Source organism: Nomascus leucogenys, chromosome 3, assembly GCF_006542625.1.
Source record: "Nomascus leucogenys isolate Asia chromosome 3, Asia_NLE_v1, whole genome shotgun sequence".
Classification (NCBI taxonomy): domain Eukaryota; kingdom Metazoa; phylum Chordata; class Mammalia; order Primates; family Hylobatidae; genus Nomascus; species Nomascus leucogenys.
The window spans coordinates 105,390,194-105,412,670 of NC_044383.1; the positions used below are offsets into that span (position 1 = coordinate 105,390,194).

Here is a 22,477-nt window from a genome sequence, read left to right on the forward strand (position 1 = left end):
CAGTGCAAGAATGGACTAATACACCTTCCATGTGGCTGAAAGTTCTGGAGTTTAAGATTCAGAGGAAATGTGTATGAGTAGCTTGATTAAAGATAGATGACACAATTTGAAAATGTCAAGAAATGCGAAGCCAGGATGTTAGTGAACCCATGGACTGTGTCTCTTCAATACTAAGAAGCAACAGGGGAAGGTATAGATAAAAGAGCTAGTTGGCCTAAACCTCAAGGAGGAATAGTTTACAAGTTGAGATGAAAGCTAGAAGAAAGATTACCATCTTTAGGACCTTTGGTTGATGAACTGTGTGAAAATGAGCTGTGTTCACCTGCAAAGGCTACAGGAAAAGCAATATCCTGAGGAGAAAGCCAGGATTACTTTTCTTTCTTTCTTTTTTTTAATAGAGACAAGGTCACACTGTGTCATCCAGGCTGAAATGCAGTGATGCAATCACAGCTCACTGTAGCTTCAAAATCCTGGACTCAAGCAATCCTCCTGCCTCAGCCTCCTAAGTATCTGGGACTACGGGTGTGTGCTACCATGCCTGGCTAATTCTTTTTCTTTTTTTTTTTTTCTCTTTTTTTTTTTTGTAGAGATGAGCTCTCACTACGTTGCCCAGACTGGTGTTGAACTCCTGGCCTCAAGCAATCCTCTCTCAACCTATGGGCCACCACACCTAAACTACTTTTCAACTAAAGTGAGGAGACTGAGTAATTTATGAAGAAGTGTGGCTGCAGAGAAGTTTGTTCAGCATGAAATAAGAGCTCTACAAAGGACTTATAAAAACATGATGACAGAGGATGGGAAGGGCTTGAGGAAGGGAGGGATAGGGAAAGATTTGTTAAAGGATACAAAAGTACCCTGATCTGATCACTAAACACTATATGTATCAAAACATCATACGTACCCCATCAATATCTACAATTATTTGTCAATTAAAACAAAAGAAAAAAATAGGGGCAAGGCACAGTGGCTCACACCTGTAATCCCAACACTTTGGGAGCCTGCATTTGGACCTGGGGTCCAGGCAAACAGAGATACGAGGCAAGATGGATTGAACTGCTTGAGGCTTCCAAGACACGCTCTAGGCTTACCATTTTGAACACAGCCAACTAGATTTTACACAGGACTACAAATATGCTTGAGAGGTGACCAGGGTTAGCCTTCTTACTTACAAATGTATAACTTTGAAAAAGTTATTTTATAACATCTCTAAGCCTCAGAGTTTTTTAGTAAAACAAAGAGAAAAATATCTACTTCAAGAAGTACCATGATTAAACAGCATAATATATGTATAGTGCTTAACACAATAACGCACAATACACTTTTCAGTTTGTTTTTGTTGTTACTGATGTGGTCCTCCAAAGAAATTGTAACCAGGTACACAGGACATAAGACTGGTTAGTTTTGTCCTGGCATGGTGGCTCACATCTGTAATCTCAGCACGTTGGGAGTCCAAGGCAGGCAGATTGCTTGAGCCCTGGAGTAACAGCCTGGGCAACATGGCAAAATCCTGTCTCTATAAAAAATACAAAAATTAGCCGAGTGTTGTGGTGTGAGCCTGTAGTCCCAGCTACTTGGGAGGCTGAAGTGGGAGGATCATCTGCGCCTGGAAAGGTTGAGGCTGCAGTGAGCTGTGATCACACCACTGCATTCCAGCCTGGGTGACAGAGAGAGACCCTATCTCAAAAAAAAAAAAAAAAAAAAGATTGGTTAGTTCCACTGATTCCACCTCATGGTAAATGCAGTTGCACTTGGTAGGAGAAACAAAAGGACTCAGAATGCTCTGAGTTGGTCAGTTTCACTCAGATAAAGCTAAACATTAAGAGGTTGCCAAAGTCTGCTCTGTCTCAGGTATTTTCTATCTTATTCATCTGTTAGATTGCAAGCTCCTGAAGCTTGACTTGTGTTCCAAAGAGTACATACAGGAATAAAATAAAACAACATTCTATACCTCAGGGACAGTAATTCTAGAGGCTACATTTAACACAGTATCTCTCCTTCTGTTAAATAACTTCATTGTTAATTTTCTAAAAGACATTTAGATTGAAGAGTCATTCAGATTTAAGATTAAACATCAACAAAAAGGTGAAACCCCCCCACCACAAATCCATATACCTAGTAAATAGGAGAATATTGGTATATTTATTCATGTTATTCATTATTTTTCAGATGATAAAATATGCAAAAATTTGTATAAATGAATAATCAGTTAGAAAAGACAGTATAATTAAATAACTCACTTAAATACAGCACCTTCTGCTGTAAAATTTGTGCTGTTTAACATTTGTTAAATACCTGTGTTTTTCTAGTGGCTGTTTAAAAAAAAACCTAAGCACAATAAGATTTTGCATTCTAAGACTATATATTCCATATTATTTAGCCACATGACTGCAGAACATACTGCATGTTAAATTCCAATATCCAAATACAGAATGTCTTAGTCAGTTAGTCTTACTGGTTTCTATCTTGATATATGCCTTCCTTAAATGACCTAGAAGAATGTGCATGTTCAGTGTTTTTAATGGTAGTGTATATTCATAACATGTAACTGCAAACATGTTTGCAGTTCAATCCCAGCTCTTCTGGCATGTGGCCTCGATCAAGTCACTTAACCTCTCTAACATTCAGCTTCATGGTGAAATCTAGTATCACCCTCTTGGGATTATGGCAAGGATGAAATTAAACAGCATAAGAAAATGGCAGATAATAGTTGCTCCAAAGTGGTATTTACTATTATTAATTAGACTCAGTACTCTTCCCTCATAATAAAAAAAAGCCTCTTATTTTAGAACTGTTCCTATAATTCAGCTTTATCAGTTGACTGGCTTTGTCATAGTAATAAACCAGCCTCCAGGTCACCGCCCTCATCAGTGTAGATTTAGCCATGAGACTCACAAAGCTCTCTTCCATCTCAACCCGATTATCTTTGGAGAGTTCAAAAATGCATGTGGAATCCAAAATATCAGACTTTGGGATTCAAAATTCTAATAATTTTCACCCCCCCATTAACAATCTCAAGACTGTACCCCGAATCTTGTTATAACTTATCCACCTCTGAAGTCTTCATATAGCCTCCTCTCAGGCTACCACTCCTTGCCTTTATCCCTCAACTTCTAGGCATTATCTTCATACATACCAATTGTCCTCTCAATCCCTAAGTTTTCTCTTAATCTATTAGCTACATCCTACCTCACTTCCTTCCTTACACAGTAACTAATGGTAGATTAACCAAATTACTCTCCACAAAAGCTCTTTAATTCTCTTAAAATGCAGTTCTTCAGTTCTTCAGCTACACCTACCAGGCAAAACTCAGGCTCTGGATTTGTAACCTGACTGCTTTTCTCCTCATATGCTCAACCACAGTCCTCTCCAAAGGACTGCATAGGACTTTCAGAAAACTGCAAAGCATTCAAACTGAGGCTGGGCATGGTGTCTCACACCTGTAATTCCAGCACTTTGGGAGGCCAACACAGAAAGATAGCTTGAAGCCAGAAGTTTGAGATCAGTCTGGCAAACATAGTAAGATCTCATCTCCACACAAACACACACACAAAAATTAGCTGGGCATAGTGGTGCATACCTGTAATGCCAGCTGTTCGAGAGGCTGAGGTGGGAAGATCCCTTGAGTCCAGGAGTTTGGAGCTGCAGTAAGCTATTACTATGTCACTGGACTCCGGCCTGGGTGACACAGTGAGACTCCATCTCTTAAAAACAACAACAAAAAATTGATACCAAATACCATGTTTCAATTCCTCTTGGGACAACTGGATGTCTTATGGATGCTTTCCTCTGTCTCTGGTCAGCTCTTTTCTTCTCTTTTCCTCAGCAACTATTCCAAATGTTTTCTACTCTGCTTAGGGCCCCAACCAACTACACATGATTTTAATTACCATCTACATGCTAATGACTTTAACAATTTTATTGCTACTATTGATCTCTCCCTTTAGCATAGACACATATCCAAGTGCTTACTAAATGTTTCTACCTAGATGTACATGGCCAACTAAAACTCTCAGAACTCTCCCATCAATTTTGCTTCTCTTGGGGTAACCATCCTCCAAAATAACCCCTAGTGATCTCTATCTCCTAGTATTAGAATCTTTGTGTAGTTATTTCCTACACTGTACCATGGTTGGTCCATGTAACCAACAGAATACAGCAAAGATGATGACATGTCACCATTCTGTGATTATGTTATGAAAAGACTATGGCTTCCATCTTGGTCTCTCTCCCTTCCCACCCCTCAGATCACTTACTATAAGAAGACCCATATGGTAAATAACAGCCACATGAGTGAACTCAAAAGTGAAATTTCTAGCCCTAGTCAACTCTTTACAGAGACTATTGCCCTGGCCAGCAGCTTGAATGCAACCTCATGAGAAGCCGAGCCAGAACCACTCAGTTAAGTGACTCCTGGATTTCTGAATCTCAAAAGTGTCAGATAATAAACACTTGCTGTTTTAAGCTGCCAAATTTGGGGATAATTTTTTACCCAGCAATAGGTAACTAATACATGTCCTTCCTTTATTCTTATCTCAGTCAACATTAATAGCTATCTAGTCCATCTAGTCACTCATTCACTCTCTCATTCATTCAGGAAACACTTGACTACACAGTATATGACAGACCCGTTATCCTCAATCTTCTCCTACAACAAACTGTCACAAAGTGCTGCCAAATTTATCTCCAAAATGTTTCTCAAATCTCCTCCTCAGATCTGAGATTTCTCAAATCTCCTCCTCAGATCTGAGACTTCTCAAATCTCCTCAGATCTGAGACTTCTCAAATCTCCTCCTCAGATCTGAGACTTCTCAAATCTCCTCCTCAGATCTGAGATTTCTCAAATCTCCTATCTCTCTACCACTATTGTCCTAATCCATGGCCCTCATAATTTCTCACCAATACTATTACAATAGCTTCCCATTTAATTTCCTTGATTCCCATCTGTCTCTGTCAAGGGTGATCTACTTAAGACATAGAAAAGCAGTACATGAGAGCTAAGGCAGCTAAGAATCAGGAGAAAGTTCTTTTCACGAATAAATGACCCCAGTATCTTTGCAGACAAGTAAGTTAAGCTTGATAGTTTCAGTAAAATAGCAGCTTATCCATCCCATGTGTACAGAGAAAGAAGAGAGGACACACTGTCCACAGCTGTGAACAATTCAGACTGAGAACAACATCATACAGTGCAGCAATACTGAGTGATCAGACAAAATTGGACTACATGATTTTGTAGAGAGCTGTGTTGTGGTAACAATTTAACACAAAGTGTCTTAAAGCAACACAAATGTACTAACCTTAGAATTCCTGAGGTTAGAAGTCTGAAAATAGTTTCACTGGGCCAAAATCTGAAGGTTCTTGGGGAGAACTTGTTTCCCTGTCTTTTCCAGCTTCCAGAGGCCACCTGTGTTCCTTGGCTCCCTCTTTCACTTAGAAGGATCCTTGTGATTACAGTTGCCCATCCAAATAGTCAAGGATAATCTCCCCATCTCAAGATCCCTAACCTAACCACATCTGCTAATGTCAGATAACATCTTCACAGGTCCTAGGATTAGAACGTGAACATCTTTGGGGGTATCATTGTGCTGCTACAGTCCAGTTCCATAATTTTCTCTAGCAATGCTCCACAATCCAAAAGTAAGAATAGAGACAGCAAATAGCAACAGTGACTCAGGACTGAAGGTTAAAGATATACATGGTCCTAAATAGAGCAATATTATAGTAATGAGCTTGGCTTCAGATCAAATTGTTATTTATTCCAGGACAGTTGTCTTTGCTAACTCCCTCATGATCACAGTAGTACTCTTAACTGGGTTCCTTTTTCTGATAATTACTAGGGGGTTGAAACAAGAAAGTGTGGACAGATATGAATTGAATTGCAGAAAAGTTTTGTGTATGTTGCATAAGGTTAATTCAGAAACATCCAACCAAATGTGCTATAGCCTCAAACTGTATAAGATTTCAAGTTATCTTTAGGTACCTAGACAAAGACTTTTAACAAAACCGACTCCCACAGTGACAATTTATGCTAGAAAAGAAGTAACTGCAAACATTTTTAGGCAAATGATGACTATGAAAGATTTTATTTAAACTAAATTATTTTTTAAAGGTTTTGCTCCATGCCCTGGAATCATTTACATATTTTTTTCCTTTTTCTGATGTAGGGCAATGTGATAGATTCAAGTTTAGATCTTGAAGATTACAATTAACATACAAGGAAAGAATTTATCCCATGCTTATGATTGCAGGGTGGCCTGTAGGTGATTGGCAACTCACACAAAAGATTAGTATTTCAGCCTCCATTATCCTTTCCACCTCTTTCATCTGAGGGTGTTTACTGAGATAATGAGAGTCAAAGTCACACTCATGTGAGGGTGTTTAGGGTGGTAATAAGAGTCATAGTCACTTAGGCCCCTAACAATAGCTGATAAACAGCAGGAGCTAAGAAAACAGCAGATGCAAAGTTGTGCTTCCATTTTTAGATACAGTTGATCTTCTTTACTCATGGACTCCATATTTGTAAATTATCTTACTTGCTAAAATTTATATATAACCCCAAAATCTAACACTCAAGGTGTGTTAAATAACCTTTGTTCAGGCAAGAGTTATAGTGATATGTGGCTGTGGCTTCACTGTTAATGGATCAATATATATTTTAAAAGGTGTTTTAAACAGAAACACACATAAAACAATTGATCAGTTGGTGGAAATGTTGTGACCAGAGGGTGTCAGGAACCTAGCTCTGTATTCTCCCTAGACCATGGAATACAACTACCATGAATAATGAGAACTGACTATATTTTATTTGCTGCTCAACCTTTACTTGACAGCTATGGTCCCCAACAATGTAGACTATATATCCATCAGAAAAGAAAATACAGCTGAGCACAGTGGCTTGCACCTATAATCCCAGCTACTCAGAAAACTGAGGTGGAAGGATTACTTGACCCCAGGAGTGTAAGGTTGCAGCAAGCTATGATGGCACCCCTGCACTCCAGCCTGGGCAACATAGCCAGACCCCATCTCTAAAAAATAAATAAACAAACAAAATAAAGACATATAAAAACCTACTTTTTTTTCTGTGTGAGGTTTTTTTTTTTTTTTTTTTTGAGATGGAGTTTCACTGTGCGCCCAGGCTGGAGTGCAGTGGCGCAATCTCAGCTCACCACAACCTCCGCCTCCTGGGTTCAAGCGATTCTCCTGCCTCAGCCTCCCGAGTAGCTGGGATTACAGGCATGCACTACCACACTCGGCTAATTTTTGTATTTTTAGTAGAGACAGGGTTTCACCATGTTGGCCAGGCTGGTCTTGAACTCCTGACTTCAAGCGTGATCCACCCACCTCGGCCTCCAAAAGTGCTGGGATTACAGGTGTGAGCCACCGCGCCTGGCCTAAAAACCTACTTTATTATTAAAGAGTATGTCAGCAGAGGCTTAACCAAGTGGGGAGGGGATAGTGGGTGCAAACTGACTCCCCTCTCCTGCATCAATTATCTCCTTTAATCTTTATAATAATTCTATGAAGTAGGCTTTGTTATTCTCATTTTACAGATGAGGACAATACAGCCCTGAGTGGTTAAAATATGTATTAAAAGTCGAACACTAGGAAGTGGTGAAGGTGAACTTCAAATAAGGGAATGCCTAACTTACTGTACCACACCTCTGACCCATATGATGGGCACTGCTGCCTCACTGGGCCATTTGGCTCTGGGAACAATGTGGCTCTCCGGCTGCCCATGAGAAACCTAAACCTAACACAAACACATTAACTCCGGGGTTTCCAAGACTGAAATTTCCTTTTACCCACTCTACCCCCCAGCCAAATATATTAGAGATTTGTAACCAGAATATGTCAACTGAGGCATCAAAACCTTATTAGAGAATTTAGAAGGCATCAGTATAGTTTCTTTATTCAAGAAAAGCATAAGTTCTACCCAAAAAGAATGAAACCAAATAGAAAAATTTGCCCATGATTACACATTTAAAATTTCTCAGAATTAATGTACTGATAAATATGTTGTAATAAAAATATATGATTAATATATTCCAGTTACATTTTCTCAAGTCTATTGGAAAAAATATGTGAAGTATTAGGTTGGCACAAAAGCAACTGAGGTTTTTGCCATTGAAAATAAAGGCCAAAACCGCAATTACTTTTGCGCCAACCTAAATATATAGTCTGAAATGGAATAATAAATAGTATTAAATAATTAATAGTACCAAGCACAGTGTCTTTCATAAAGTAGGCATTCGACAAGTTTACCAAACACATAGACCTATATATTCTACTTTGGTCATATCTAAGTATATTTTATTACTCTGAGTAGGCCATTAAACACACACACACACACCTTCCTCCCAAAATTCAGGAGGCGAAACATCTAAAAGTAGGCAAAGAATACTATTTAGTATTTTAGTCATAAAATGTTCTCTGAAAGAAATGAGAATCTTTAAAACTGTGCTTAAGGAGCTACAGGATGAAAAATGCAAATACCTGTGAACACACAGACACACATTCGCCAGAATAAACAAAATCTGCTCAACCACCAAGGCCAATGTCTAGAATTTGTAAATATTCAAATGCGGCACTTCATTTTATAAGTAAGAAAGACATGACAAGTAAAAGGGCAAGTAACAATTTATTCAGAAATTAAATATCAGCATTCATGGGTTTGGCCTAATACGACTAGCGTAAGTTTGGTCCAATTTCCTATATATGCACTGATGAGCCTAACAATGATCTGGAGTTGATGAAGAACTCCAGTGTGATATATGAATGGTATGATGTAAATGTAGGAATACTATATTAGAAAGTGAAAACTTATTAACCCCTATGGAAACTTCCAGTTAACTAAAATTATTCATTCTCTAATAATTTAGCATAAATAGGAATTTACCCTATTATTTTACTAAAATTATCAATTTTATTGATAATTTAAATATTAGTAATACACTTTATAGATGAAATGTTTTACTTTCCAACTTCCTCAAACTTCAGTATAGAGATGGTACATATAAATAAGGAAATACAGAATTAGCAATTTAAAAAATCATTAGAAGTACCATCTCCTTTACAATTAAATGAGGTAGCACATGGTAGCCACGTCTAAAATATCCAAATCCCACATATGATTGTTAATCACTAAGTCTTGTTTTTCCATGTACTATAGATCCTTTGATAGTTTCAGCTTCCATTTACATCTCAAGATAATACTGTAAGATACAGGATAAAAAATCATATATTCAACTTCACTACTTTTTATACATTCTCGTTGAAGTTTTGGTAGAAAAGAAAGATGTAATCCTTGGTGAAATACGGCTACAAATGACAGTTGTTCACCGATGTAATTTAGTTAAAAGTTAAGAATCAGAGATTTTCTAAAATATTTGCTTTGGTCTTAAATGCTAAGCATACCAAAATACAACTGGCAATCTCCAACTTGCAAATATCATTGTTTCAAAAATTCATTTTTATATATTAATTGATTGGCCATCAAAGAATATTTTCCAATATTTTGAAGGACCATTAAGTCTCTGGGTCAATCTAAAAAGTCCCCTATGGTTTAGACCACACTTGACATATGAAATATAAACCTAATAGTTTGCTATGATTCCCCCATATCAAACTACCATTTATAACATTGTTTCTCTTTATTTTTATTTTTTAAAAAGTAGAGATGGGATCTCAATGTTGCTGTTTTTATTTATCTATTTATCTAATCCTGAAATCAGTTAGTGTTTGTCTCCCATAGGTGTCTATCTCCAAAAAAGGGACATGGGGCACCGATTCTCACATTTACTTAATGTCCTTTACATTCTAAAGTGGCCTGCAGGATAGAAACTTCCTGTGGTGAATAAAAAGAATGGCGTTACGAACTCTCGTCATTCACATCCTTTCCATTTCATGGCATAATATTCAAATTTATTTGAATGCTTACAAAGATTTTCTTAAAAAAAAAAACTCAAAAGATCAATTGAAAGGGCAAAATAACAGTATTTTATCAACACTCCCCTGGCCCCCATTACCTCCTATTTTCTTCCACAAACTAATTATCTTTATAGACCCAGGTTATTCTTCATTCCCATCTCACATTTAAGAGATAATAAATTTTCAAAAATATCACAATTTTAAAAGTTAAAGTATAGGGAACTTATTAATTAAAATGAAGAAATTACTCCAGTCACATATTCCTGTTGAATCTTTATCTTTCATAACACTTTTTAAGACTGGTGATTAGAGGCTAGCAAAGGATTTTCATAAACAAAACAGATAGCGAAGTAGATAAAAACTGGAAAACTTGCAATTTACTGCATTTAGGAATGGGGTCTAAGCAATAATCTAATCAAGAATGAAAGCAGTCAAAAGAAAGACATTTAAAATAACTATAGTAGTAATTTTCACACCAAGTACGGCAGTCTCAATGTTATTTTAAATATGTTTCAGTTTGGAATGACTAAACCTGTTGATAAAAACATGAAAATATTATGACATTTAGCTGACAGCACACACAATAAACCTCTGTTACAAAGTGACCAAGTCATAGTATGCAAAATATACAACCTATAAACCCAGAAAGTTCTACAGTAAGTATACAGAGGAGACACGGGTTGGTTTCACCCTTATCGAAAATTTGATTCAGATAGTAAGTAAAACATGGTTCCAACATGGAAAAACAATAACTCTGTGGTCTCTTATTGAATAAGTAATATTAGAAAGAAGGTAGACACAGGGAAAAGAGGCCTGTTAGTGTGGCCACCCCCGCCGAGACCAATCTAGAGACCTGAATGTGAGTCCAGGTTGAGTAATCTTCAAATGGCACCGAGTCCTCACACCTTCTATACCTATAAAATGAGAGGGTCAGCCTGGTCACAGTCTAAAGTCTAAACCTTTAATCTTTTTTTTTTTTTTTTTTTTTTGAGACAGAGTCTTGCTCTGTCACTCAGGCTGGAGTGCAGTGGCATGATCTCAACTGCGACCTCCGCCTCATAGGTTCAAGCAATTCTTGTGCCTCAGCCTCCCAAGTAGCTGGGATTACAAGCACCCACCACCACACCAGCTAATTTTTTTTTTTTTTTTTTTTTTGAGACGGAGTCTCGCTCTGTCGCCCAGGCTGGAGTGCAGTGGCGCAATCTCGGCTCACTGCAAGCTCCGCCTCCCGGGTTCAAGCCATTCTCCTGCCTCAGCCTATCTGAGTAGCTGGGACTACAGGCGCCCGCCACCATGCCCAGCTAATTTTTTTGTATTTTTAGTAGAGACGGGGTTTCACCGTGGTCTCGATCTCCTGACCTCGTGATCCGCCCGCCTCGGCCTCTCAAAGTGCTGGGATTACAAGCGTGAGCCACCGCGCCCGGCCTCACACCAGCTAATTTTTTGTATTTTTTGTAAAGACGGATTTCACCATGTTGGCCAGGCTGGTCTCGAACTCATGGCCTCAAGTGATCTGCCTGCCTTGGCCTCCCAAAGTGCTGGAACTGTAGGCGTGAGCCAGGGCACCCAACCTAAACCTTTAACCTTTAACTCTAAATCTTTAACTCTAAAGGAAGTCCCTTTATAAGTTTGTGACCAATTAATTAATAGGAAACTATGCTTTTGTGTCCATTAGTAAAATGCAACAAATTAATCCAAACCACTCAACTATGACTAAAAGATTACATCCAAGCCACTGCATAATAGCATGGCAAAGCTGCAATGTAACAAAGAAAAAGAGATGCTGCATTTGGCATGCACCAGTGCTAAGGTGAAACGCAGCCAATTGCTATGTTTTATGAGGCCACTTACCATTCTTGTTCAAAGACTCAAGTCATAAGCAACACAGAATTATTATGAAAAGAGTATCTAGATAATTCAAACAAACCAATTAGTGAAAAATCATTTATTTCATGTAGAGAAAATAGTATTATTTGAAAAATTCACTGGTTTTGGTGTTATATAAACACATTCTGGTTTTGGATATAGTAAAAGCAGAGTTAGTATAAAATGACTGATCACAAGGCTTTTTTATATTTGCTAAGAAACTAGTATATTAATTACCTTCATTTTGAAGTGACAAATACTTATAATGTAGACAAAGAACGTTATATTTGTATTTTTTACATCAAAAATATATTAAGAAATAAAATAGCTTTTTGAAGCAGTTTAAAGGGCAGTCAATAAATATTTAAATATTTAGGAATAATTTAACTCAGTTGAAATGATCTATCATTAACCCAGAAGAGTAGCAGATACAATTCCTAAAAAGTACTGTCTTTCTCTGCTGTATAACAAAATTACTTGCTGTATCATTATGACCACCATCTTCTTCAGTAAATACTTATTAAGCTTTGGTCCTATGTGCAAACTATTCATATTAAGGTTACATGAAATAAAAGATACAGTCCCTAGAGCTGAGAACCTTACAGTCAAATTACAAAAACAAAGTATATTTATAAACACAATAAACAGTATTTGCAAGTTTGCATTATTAAGAATCAAGTAAGAGGTACCAACAATCAATGCTAATGCACAGCAAGGAAAGCCCAACAAGGGTAGTTGGTTAGGACAGTTTCAGTAGAAGAGCCATAAGCTGGGTATTAAATAAGAGGACTTGGTGCTAAGCACAGAAAACACAAAAGAAACTACTTCCTGCTGTTTGGGAACTTACACTGTACCATATATTAGTTATGTCTATACTAGTTAAGTGATATACAGACTCTATCAAAAGTGCAATCAATTAAAGAGGCATTTGATAAGCAGCTAACATAACAAGGTATTAAAAGGGAAGTTTCTGCTGAGAACCAAAGACAATAGAAATGACATTCCAAAGCAGCTGCCAGAACATTCTCGAAAATGTCAAGAGGCAGTCTAAACAAGAGTGCTGAGATGTGTTACCTTCTACCCTCACCACTAGTGAGGTGGCGCTTCAAGAAGATTACAGAGTAGGTTTCAGAGATTTCCCTGGGCAGAGCTGTGGTAACAGGGGCCTGTGTCTTCAAGGGGGAAGGGTGGAAGATGCTGTCTCACACCTAAAGCCTAGGGAAAAAGGCTTTGGGTAAATGACTTGAAGAACTTGACATGTGCCTCAAGCACTCTGAAGAACATGCTAACCTGGTACCTGATTAATCCCTGGAAAATCTAAAGCATGAGAAGCTGCATGAAGAGGCATGTGAGAACAAGAGAGAGGGCTGAACTGGGACACTGGCAGAGTTTGTGCAAAGAATGAGTGTTCCCTATGTGGTGTCTAAGGAAGAGTGAACAACCTGGGGTAGGATCACACAAGTCCATGCAAGAGGGGTATCTAGAGTTTGCAGAGACCTCAGCAAAGTGGAGGTGAAGGTACTGCTAGCTCCAAGAGGCTGAGGAAGGAGTAAGCAACCAATCAGAGCATAAGGGAACTCTCACTGTCAAGGAATTGAGGTGAAAATCTAGAGCCACTGAGGTGGGAGGTAGAGGATTCACCAGTGAAAGAATAAGCTTTAAACATTTGCAACGGCTACAAAAGCACTGAAACTAGATCACCAGCCAGCTTCTTCACTAATCAAGTAAAAGTTTGCTGCCCCTCTTTACTCTTTTCACTTCTTCCTTGTCCAACTTTGGAAGGGTGAGAAACCAGAACTGGCAAGACAAAGCAGGAAGAGTAGAAAAACCAGGTAAGAAGTAAAAAGGCAATAATACCCGCTTCCCCAGTTACTGGTTTCCCCCTTGCAAGAGACAGAGCAAGAGACCAGTTAAGGGAGAAGCTTCATCTTTATTTTAGGCTTGGTCTGCAGTTTTTACTTGTTGGTACTGGGCATTTTAATTTTAATAATCAAATTGAGACTTTTGTGACTTTGTTACTGAAGGATGATTTGTATTATCTAAGAGCAACCAGAAAAATTAAGTTAATCCATGGCAGAGGATGAACCAGTCTCAAAGAATAAATTGAAAGAGACAAAAAGGGAAAAAAGTAATTTGAAAGTGACAAAAAAAAGCTTTTATAATTACATCCCACAAGGCCTGCTTTTCAACCTGATATCCTGAAAAGTCAACACAGTGGAGAGCACAGAAGTATACAAATATGGTCTTATAAAACATAATTGAATCCATCCAGCTTCACTGCCTATCTTGAGATAGTTCAGCCATTAACATTTGCAGAAACTTGCTATAACATAGCTCAAGAATCTAACATTAATTCTTAAAACTTGACATGAGTGACCCAAATATGCTAGACTTCCTTTAAAAGGCAGAGACTGTGTCTTGCTCCCTGCTGTATCTGTAACATTTCCCAAAGTCTCCCTTACATAAAAAGTGCTTAAAGAATTGGTGTTCTCCTTACCATGAGAAGGCAGCTATGTTAGGCTCTTAGGAAATAGGATATGAACAAATATGCATACAGCAAAGACTGCTGTTTAGTTAAAAATATACTGAGCTTCGCTATGGGCAAAATTATAATATATATTACTTTTCATGCTTATCCTTTCATAGCCAGCCAAATCTTTGAAACATGCACCATGTATTTTCAGTACATTCCACCACAATGCAGAATAAATGTGAAACCTTTAAACTTTGATATTCGAAGGAGAAAAAACTACTACTATATATACATTTTTAAAGAGTTTAGCAGAAAACCCTCAAAATAAGTACACTATCATACAACGCTGTTAAATGCAGAATGGTTTAAAAGGAGAGAAACATTTTTAAAATATCCATATTTTATTAATACTTATATTAGTATATGCCTTTTCAGTGAGTGACAGCCTGAATGAAGAGCCTACTATGTGCTGCTACAACTCTGTAAAATAGGTATTATCATCCCTATTTTAAAGATTAGGAAACTGAGGCTCAGTGTTTAATGGCTTGCTCAAGGTCACAATAGTAGTAAGAGGTGGAGTGAGAATTTTAACTCAGTGTGTCAGGTTCCCACACTGCTCTTAAGTGTGCTGCTGCTATAATGCTGAAGAGTTGAGTTCTATTGACTTCTTTCCAAAAGAAATAAAATCCAACTTTAATTGTTACGTTTACAGTGTACAATTATGCAATATTAGCCATTGTCAAGTTCCAACCATAGTTGGAACACACCTCTGCTAATATGAATAAACTCTTCATGAGTAAAAATTCTATATGGCAGATAAGTAGTAAAGTTCATAACAGTCCCTCTCTCTCTATGTTTATATACACTCATGATGTCATGCTTATGGTATAGTATTTACAATAAGTGTATATGACTGTAAAATTTGACAACTTTCAAAATGGTGTATAAAGAAAGCAGGTCTTACATGTTTGTAGAAACAGAAAGATGTTGGCTCCAACAGAGTCCTATTATCAAACTGTTTCATTCTCAGGCCTTAGTAAATAAAGCCGGGATAATCCCTTGATATTTCAGTATATGTCAATGGTTCTTAATTGGAATGATTCTGTCTCAACTACCCTGCCCCCTCCTGCGAAAATTTGGTAATATCTGGAGGCATGTTTATTGTCATGACTGGGGGTAGGTGGGTGAGGGCAGCTACTAGTACCCACTTAGTAGTGCCAGGGATGCTGCTAAACATCCTATAATGCACAGGATATCCCACAATCAACAAGGAATTATCCAGTCCAAAATGTCAATAGTGTGACACTGAGAAACCTAGTATGAAGGATTAAATATCTTAAGTACTTAGCAGAGGGGGTGGAGAGTGTTTAGAGACTGTAACTACAAACACAAAACCAGAGAGTCCAAGTAACACTCATTAAAGATCAGATGAGGCATTCAAGTGGTGTGAGAGCACTGGCCTGAGAGCACCCTCTTGTCTCATTAGATATGAGGTGGGTAATGTAATGGGAGAAAATACCAGCTTCCAATCAATACATCTACCTTTACCAGTGGTGCTGACTTATTTTTTTCTGATAAAAGAACAGGAAACTGAAAAAGTGTTAAGTAGAAAGAAAAAAAATGTACTGAAGAGCAACAGCATTTGTTAAACAGAACACAGTTCTACTACCAATTTACTGAGTTTTCCTATTACTTACAGTAGGGCTCTAGAGGGTTACATCTAAAATGAGAACAGTGGATGTTATGGACACATTATAAGAGAAAATCAGAATAAATATTCATGTGCTTCATTCAGGACATCAGTATTCGGAAGATCAAACACTAGTGCAGGAAACCTGGCTTTTAGACTCCAAATGTGTAAATGTTCTGATGATACACTATCATTGCTTCTTAGATCTTCCTTTCTCTGAATGCAATACTCTGACAAAAAAGGAAACAAAACACCGCACACATAACAACTTCTGAGACAGTGCTGAGATAAAACAAAAGACAAAAAAGAAAACTTCACAAGACGTTGAGTTTTACTGTTATGTACCTGTAACTTTTCTTTTGCTCTTCCATTTGTGCTCTCCTTTTGTAGTCCTTTTATGTTATCTTTTCTATCCTCAATCACATTTCTTCACTAAAATCTTTTTATTCTTTTTTCATCCTTTTTTCCCTCCTATTTCCTTCCTTTCCTCTCTTCCGAATCTCATGTCCTACTTCACTCTCTCAAAAGTGCCAACCAGCAATGGGATTATATGAGACCTTTAGAGTTGAGTCAGACGCAGAGGCTATCTAGCAGTAACCCCCACGATGCCCATCTCACTTCAGCATAGCAACTCTCCTAACAAGCTGTTAGGAGACAGCTTAAACACATTAAGGTATATCACCTTTCTTAACTTTCAGACACCACGAATCACTTCTTACCGATAGGTATTGCTAGATTGCTGGTGAGCTCTAAGCAGAGCAACATAACAAATACGAATTGCCCTTGCTTCACAGATACCAATTCCTTCTTATTATCAACATTTATTAAATTAGAAAAAAAGTTCACCGGCCAGGCGCGGTGGCTCACGCCTGTAATCCCAGCACTTTGGGAGGCCGAGGCGGGCGGATCACGAGGTCAGGAGATCAAGACCATCCTGGCTAACACAGTGAAACCCCGTCTCTAATAAAAACACAAAAAATTAGCCGGGCCTGGTGGTGGGCGCCTGTAGTCCCAGCTACTTGGGAGGCTGAGGCAGGAGAACGGCTTGAACCCGGGAGGCGGAGCTTGCAGTGAGCCGAGATTGCGCCACTGCACTCCAGCCTGGGCGACAGAGCGAGACTCCGTCTCAAAAAAAAAAAAAAAAAAAGAAAGAAAAAAAAGTTCACCTAAATTAGGTACAGTCCTAAACTACACGTGGCCGAATTTGAAGGCTATCTGCTCTTTGAAAATTATCCTTCGATAGACAAACATTGAACTAGATGCAGGCACAGTGTGAGATTCATCTAATAAGCCTTGTTTGACATTTTGTTAGGATAAGGAATGACTCATTAAATGCCCCAAACTGGCACTCAAGGTATGTTTTACCCTCCTACATTCCTCTGAAAGTTGATTCTCCGCTTAACTGAGTAACCAGTAAGATACTGTTTAATTCCGAGTCATATTAGGTAAATACGGTACAGTACTTCAAATGGTACCGTAGTGTGATGCCTCGTAGAGCCCTGGCAGATGCATGGGAGCAACAGTAAAGTGATTTAGTATTGTGGAATAAAGGAACTAAATCCTAATTTGCTCTGTGCTGGTTTAGCCCTAAAGGGCAAGGAGGTGCAAGTCCCTTACGCGCGCCGTGCCGCTGTGCTGTCTAGTTTAAATTTATGTTGCCAGCGTTCCACCAAAGTTTGCAGGGTTTTGGAGGTGTCTCCGGCTGTTGCTTCGGCGGAGGAGTCGAGTTTCCCTCGCTGCGGGCGCAGGGCGCACTGCCTCCCGGGGAGGCAGGTGAGTCCGGCGCGGCCCGCACGGGGTCGCCACCCGCCCCGCCGCTGCCCCCCTTACCTTGGTGAGCTGGGCGATTTTCTTGCTCATTTTCAGGTGCATCTCCTGGCTGTAGTCCATGCTGTGCCCAGCCAGCTGTGCGGTGGCCGGCGAGGGCGCGAATTTGGCCGCCCCGGCCGCCGAGCCGCCGTAATAGTGCTGCTGCCAGCTCATGCCCGGGGTCGCCATCTTCCCGACAGACCCCAGCCGGGGCACCTGTCCCCGCGCGTGGAGGCCGGCCCGCGGAGCAACGACGCCCGCGAAGCAAGAGTCGCGGCGGCCGCTTCCGGACCCGACACCCGGCGCTCCCCAGACTCGGCCGCAGGCGCCGTCCCGCCCGCGACCCCCGGGTCACCCCTGGAAGGGACGGGGCGGTCCCGCCGGCCCGAAGCCGCTGGGACAACGGCGCAGGGCAGATGCCTGGGGTTGGGCGGCGGCGGCAGGGGCCGGGCCAGCTCTTGCTGGCTCCTCAGCCCGCGGCCGGCGGAGGCGTCGAGGACAGCGCAGCTCCGCGGGTCCCGCTCGCAGCCCGCACCGAGGACTCGGCGAGGCTGCGGAGGTAGGAGGAGACTGGGCGGGCTGCGGCGGGGGTAGGCGGGGACATGGAGGAGGACGCGGGAGCCGCCGTTACCAGGGCGCGCGCGGGGACGGCGACGTCATTTCCCCGCAGCCAAGCCCCGCCCCGCCCCGCTCCGCTCTGCCGCCGCCGCCAGTCCCGCAACCCCGCAGCCAGTGCGGGCGCCTCGCGAGGTCGATCCGGGACCGTGCCGCCACTGCTTCTCCCGTGTGGTGGGGACCCGGCAGCCCAGCCCTGGCTGCGATCCCCGTGTAGCGCGCGTGAGGCCTGACGTAAAAAAAAAATTATCCCCAAGAAGACAGTACCTTAGTCACCTTCGGTTAGCAGAACGGGTGTCGATTTACAGACCCTTTCCACATGCGTCCTCGTGTGTGCAGGGCCCCAAGAAGTGGCTCTTCCCCAAGAAGAGAGGCAAGCCCAATGCAGAGACATGAGTAGTGAAGTAGCGAGGATTCCCTGCCCTGACCTTCCTTCCAATGGCACACAACTGATCGTGACACTGTCTTAGCCGCCCCCCTCCACCCCGAGTGCCCGGCCACTGCTCCCAGTTCAGTGCTGAGTGTATGTGTGGAGGGAACACTCCTTTTCAGTCAGCTGGTGGAGCACCGCATAGCTACTTTCCCCCGGTGGAGCCCAAGACAAATAGATATGAAACTACTTGGCTGGAAATAAGTAAGAATAGGATCGTAGTGAAAGTAATGGTGAAAAAAACAGAAGATGGAACAAGACATCAGTGCTTTAAGGATTTGGAGCTGGGCCAAAATGTGTCATAACTTGTGCATTTTCGCCTTCCTAAATGTGTTATTCCCCACTGATTTATCTCTACTCCTGCAAGTCAAATGATTTTTTAAAAAAGTTTTTGTATCCTGCATTGAAGCATGTGAGTCATTTTAGGGCATGGATAATACTTTAAAAACATAGAATTGTACCTGTTTTTAAAAAAATCTTATCTGCACGCAGCTTTGCAGAACCAAATTCCCCAACTCTATGTGATTTCTTTTTAGCATGCAAGTAGCCAAAATATAAATCTGAGAATATTAACAAACTGGAGAGCCGAATTAACAAAGATTGTCTGGATGTGACAACATCTAAACAAGGTGAAGGTTTAATCGGACCCTGAAATACTTTCAGATCTGTTGGAATTCCTGAAAGGAAACTTGAAATTGGCTCTTTTCCCAGCTGCTAGGTACTCAGTCCCCCTTAAATAGACCTTCCAGGAAAAACGTTGTCTAGTTCCAAGGTTCTGAATGGAGCATATGGCCAGAAACAAATATCCTACAAATGTTGCTCCTTAAGCACTAATGATCAAATAAAATTAAAGAGAATTAGAAACTAGTGCTATTTCATCAAATTCTAGGCATGGAAGATTCACAGTCATTTTAGAACTCACGTTCTTTACGTTCTAAGCAGAAATGTATGCTCAAAAGACTCTCTCTGTTTCACTAAATTTGTATAGCCAAGTCTTGCTAGGACAAAGATGTTTTTGTTTTTGTCACTGTGATAAAGTGGAAAGAGAATACGACTGGAAATAAGGAAATGAATGTGTAGCTTTAGTTGAGTCACCCAACCTGTTCACTCCTCAAGTGCTTCCGCTGAAAAGAGATGGTGTTACCAGCTCCTTCCAGCTCGTACTTGGTAATTAGAAGTTAGGACCCTGGTCCACTGGTAATTTACTCTGAACTCCATCACATGAGTTTCCATCATCACTATGTGGCATAGCCCAAAAGGACCCTTTTCTTAAATACTATGCTCAAAAGACATCCACTGTCACTTCATGAATTTAATATTTTTCCCCACGACAATGGGATAAAACAAGTCACAATTAAAATTATATTTAATTATAAATAATGAATAGAAACATACAGGTTGAGTATCCTTTATCCACAAAGCTTGGGACCCAAAGTGTTCTAGATTTCAGACTTTTTAGGATTTTGGAATATTTGCATTATACTTACTGGCTGAGATTCCCAAATCCAAAAATCTGAAATCCAAAATGTTTCAGTGAGCACTTCCTCTGAGTGTTGTGTTGGCACTCAACATTTCTGGTTTTGGAGCATTTTAGATTTGAGTTTTCAGATTTGGGATGCTCAGCTGGTAAGACACCCTGTATTAGTCTGTTCTCACATTGCTATAAAAAAAATACCTGAGTCTGGTATTCATAAAGAAAAGAGGTTGAATTGGCTCACAGTTCTGCAGGCCGTACAGGAATCATAGAAGCTTCTGCTTCTGGAGAGGCCTCTGGAAACTTACAGTCATGGCAGAAGGTGAAGGGGAGGCAGGCACAATTTACATGGCTGGAGCAGGAGGGGGAAAGAGAGCGGGGAGGTGCTACATGCTTTTAAACGATCAGATCTCATGGTAACTCACTGTCATGAGAACAACACCAAGTGAATGGTGTTAACCTATTTATGAGAACTTTGCCCCTCAGAAAACTTACAACATGGAGGAAGGTGAAGGAGAAGCAAGACACATCTTACATGGTGTCAGGTGAGAAAGCGAGAAAGAGAGACAGAACTACCAAACACTTATAAAACTATCAGATCTTGTGAAAGCTCACTCACCATGACAAGAAGAGCATGTGGGAAGCCACCCCCATGATCCAACTGAAACAGGAAAAGTTCCCTTGTGCCCTTCGCAGGGAGTGCAATGGGAGTGTGACTCACTTCTTCAGTGCCCCGCTGCTCAAACCTCTAGGGGAGCACAGAGATGGGCAGGCTGTGAGGCTCAGACCCCAAGGCAGTGTCCAGGGGTGAATGTTTATAGCTGAAGCCACAGTGGGCATGTGTTACAGGGTGCTCTTTTAGCTTAGCTGTGTGTAGGTGGCTTGTGTTAGCCAGTTCAATTAGACCCCTGCCTTATCACAAGGACAGAGGGCTTTCTGTATCCTGGGGTCCTTGCCTTGGTGTACTGGAAGAATTGGATCACATGTGGGCTTGGAGAATGAGTGCAAGGTTTTATTGAGGGGAAGTAGCTCTCAGCAGATGGGGTAGCCAGAAGGGAGATGGTTTTCTCCTGGAGTCAGGCCACTCGACAGCCCAGGCTCTTCTCCAACTGCCCCAGTCAAACTCCTTGTTGTTCTGCCAGTCGACGGCCTGCTGGCATGCTGGTACCTATCAGTGCATTGCTCTCAATGTCCAGCTGCCTATGTGTCTCTCCACTGATGTGCTCCTCTTGACATCCAGCCACCTGTGTGTTACTCTGCTGATGTGCTCCTCTCAACATCCAGCTGCCTGTGTGTTCCTCCGCTGATGTGCTCCTCTCGACATCCAGCCACCTGTGTCTGCCTGCTAGGGTCCCCGGGTTTTTATAGGCACAGGCACAGGATGGTGGGGGTGGCAGGCCAGGGTAGTCTTGGGAAATGCAACATTTGGGCAGGAAAACAAAAATGCCTGTGCTCATCTAGGTCCATGGGCATAGGCCTGGGGGTGTAGCCCTAGCCAGGGACCACACCCTTCCCCCGTTCTGTATTATTTGAAGGGACTGTGCCCTTCCCTTCCCAGCACTTTCCTTCTGTATCACAGTCACCTCCCAGCAGGTCCCTCCCCTGACACATGCGGATTTCAATTCAATATGAGATTTGAGTGGAGACACAGAGCCAAACCATAGCATTCCACCCCTGTTCCCTCCCAAATCTCATATCCTTCTCACATTTCAAAACACAGTCATGCCTTCCCAACAGTCTCCCAAAGTCTTTTTTTTTTTTTTTTTTGAGACGGAGTCTTGCTCTGTCGCCCAGGCTGGAGTGCAATGGCGCGATCTCGGCTCACTGCAGGCTCCACCCCCCGGGGTTCACGCCATTCTCCTGCCTCTGCCTCCCGCGTAGCTGGGACTACAGGCGCCTGCCACCTCGCCCGGCTAATTTTTTGTATTTTTTTTTTAGTAGAGACGGGGTTTCACCGTGTTAGCCAGGATGGTCTCGATCTCCTGACCTCGTGATCCGCCCGCCTCGGCCTCCCAAAGTGCTGGGATTACAGGCGTGAGCCACCGCGCCCGGCCAAGTCTCCCAAAGTCTTAACTCATTCCAGCATTAACCCAAAAGTCCAAGCCCAAAGTCTCATCTGAGACAAGCGAAGTCCCTTCCACCTGTGAGCCTGTAAAATCAAAAGCAAGTTAGTTACTTCCAAGATACAGTAGGGGT

General features: G+C 41.1%; 1 protein-coding gene across 8 annotated transcripts in view; it reads right to left on the reverse strand.

The window, feature by feature from the left end:
* FAM184A (family with sequence similarity 184 member A) overlaps nt 1–18,394 on the reverse strand; it is a 115,496-nt gene extending 97,102 nt beyond the window's left edge. For 6 of the 8 annotated variants that reach the window (XM_030809624.1, XM_030809619.1, XM_030809621.1 and 3 more), the window contains exon 1: nt 17,784–18,394. In XM_030809624.1, coding sequence (XP_030665484.1) covers nt 17,784–17,951 — 168 coding nt within the window. In that variant the 5' untranslated portion in view covers nt 17,952–18,394. The remainder of the gene's footprint in view (nt 1–17,783) is intronic. The other 2 variants (XM_030809622.1, XM_030809620.1) reach the window with 1 other exon arrangement.
* Between the last annotated feature and the right edge of the window lie 4,083 nt (nt 18,395–22,477).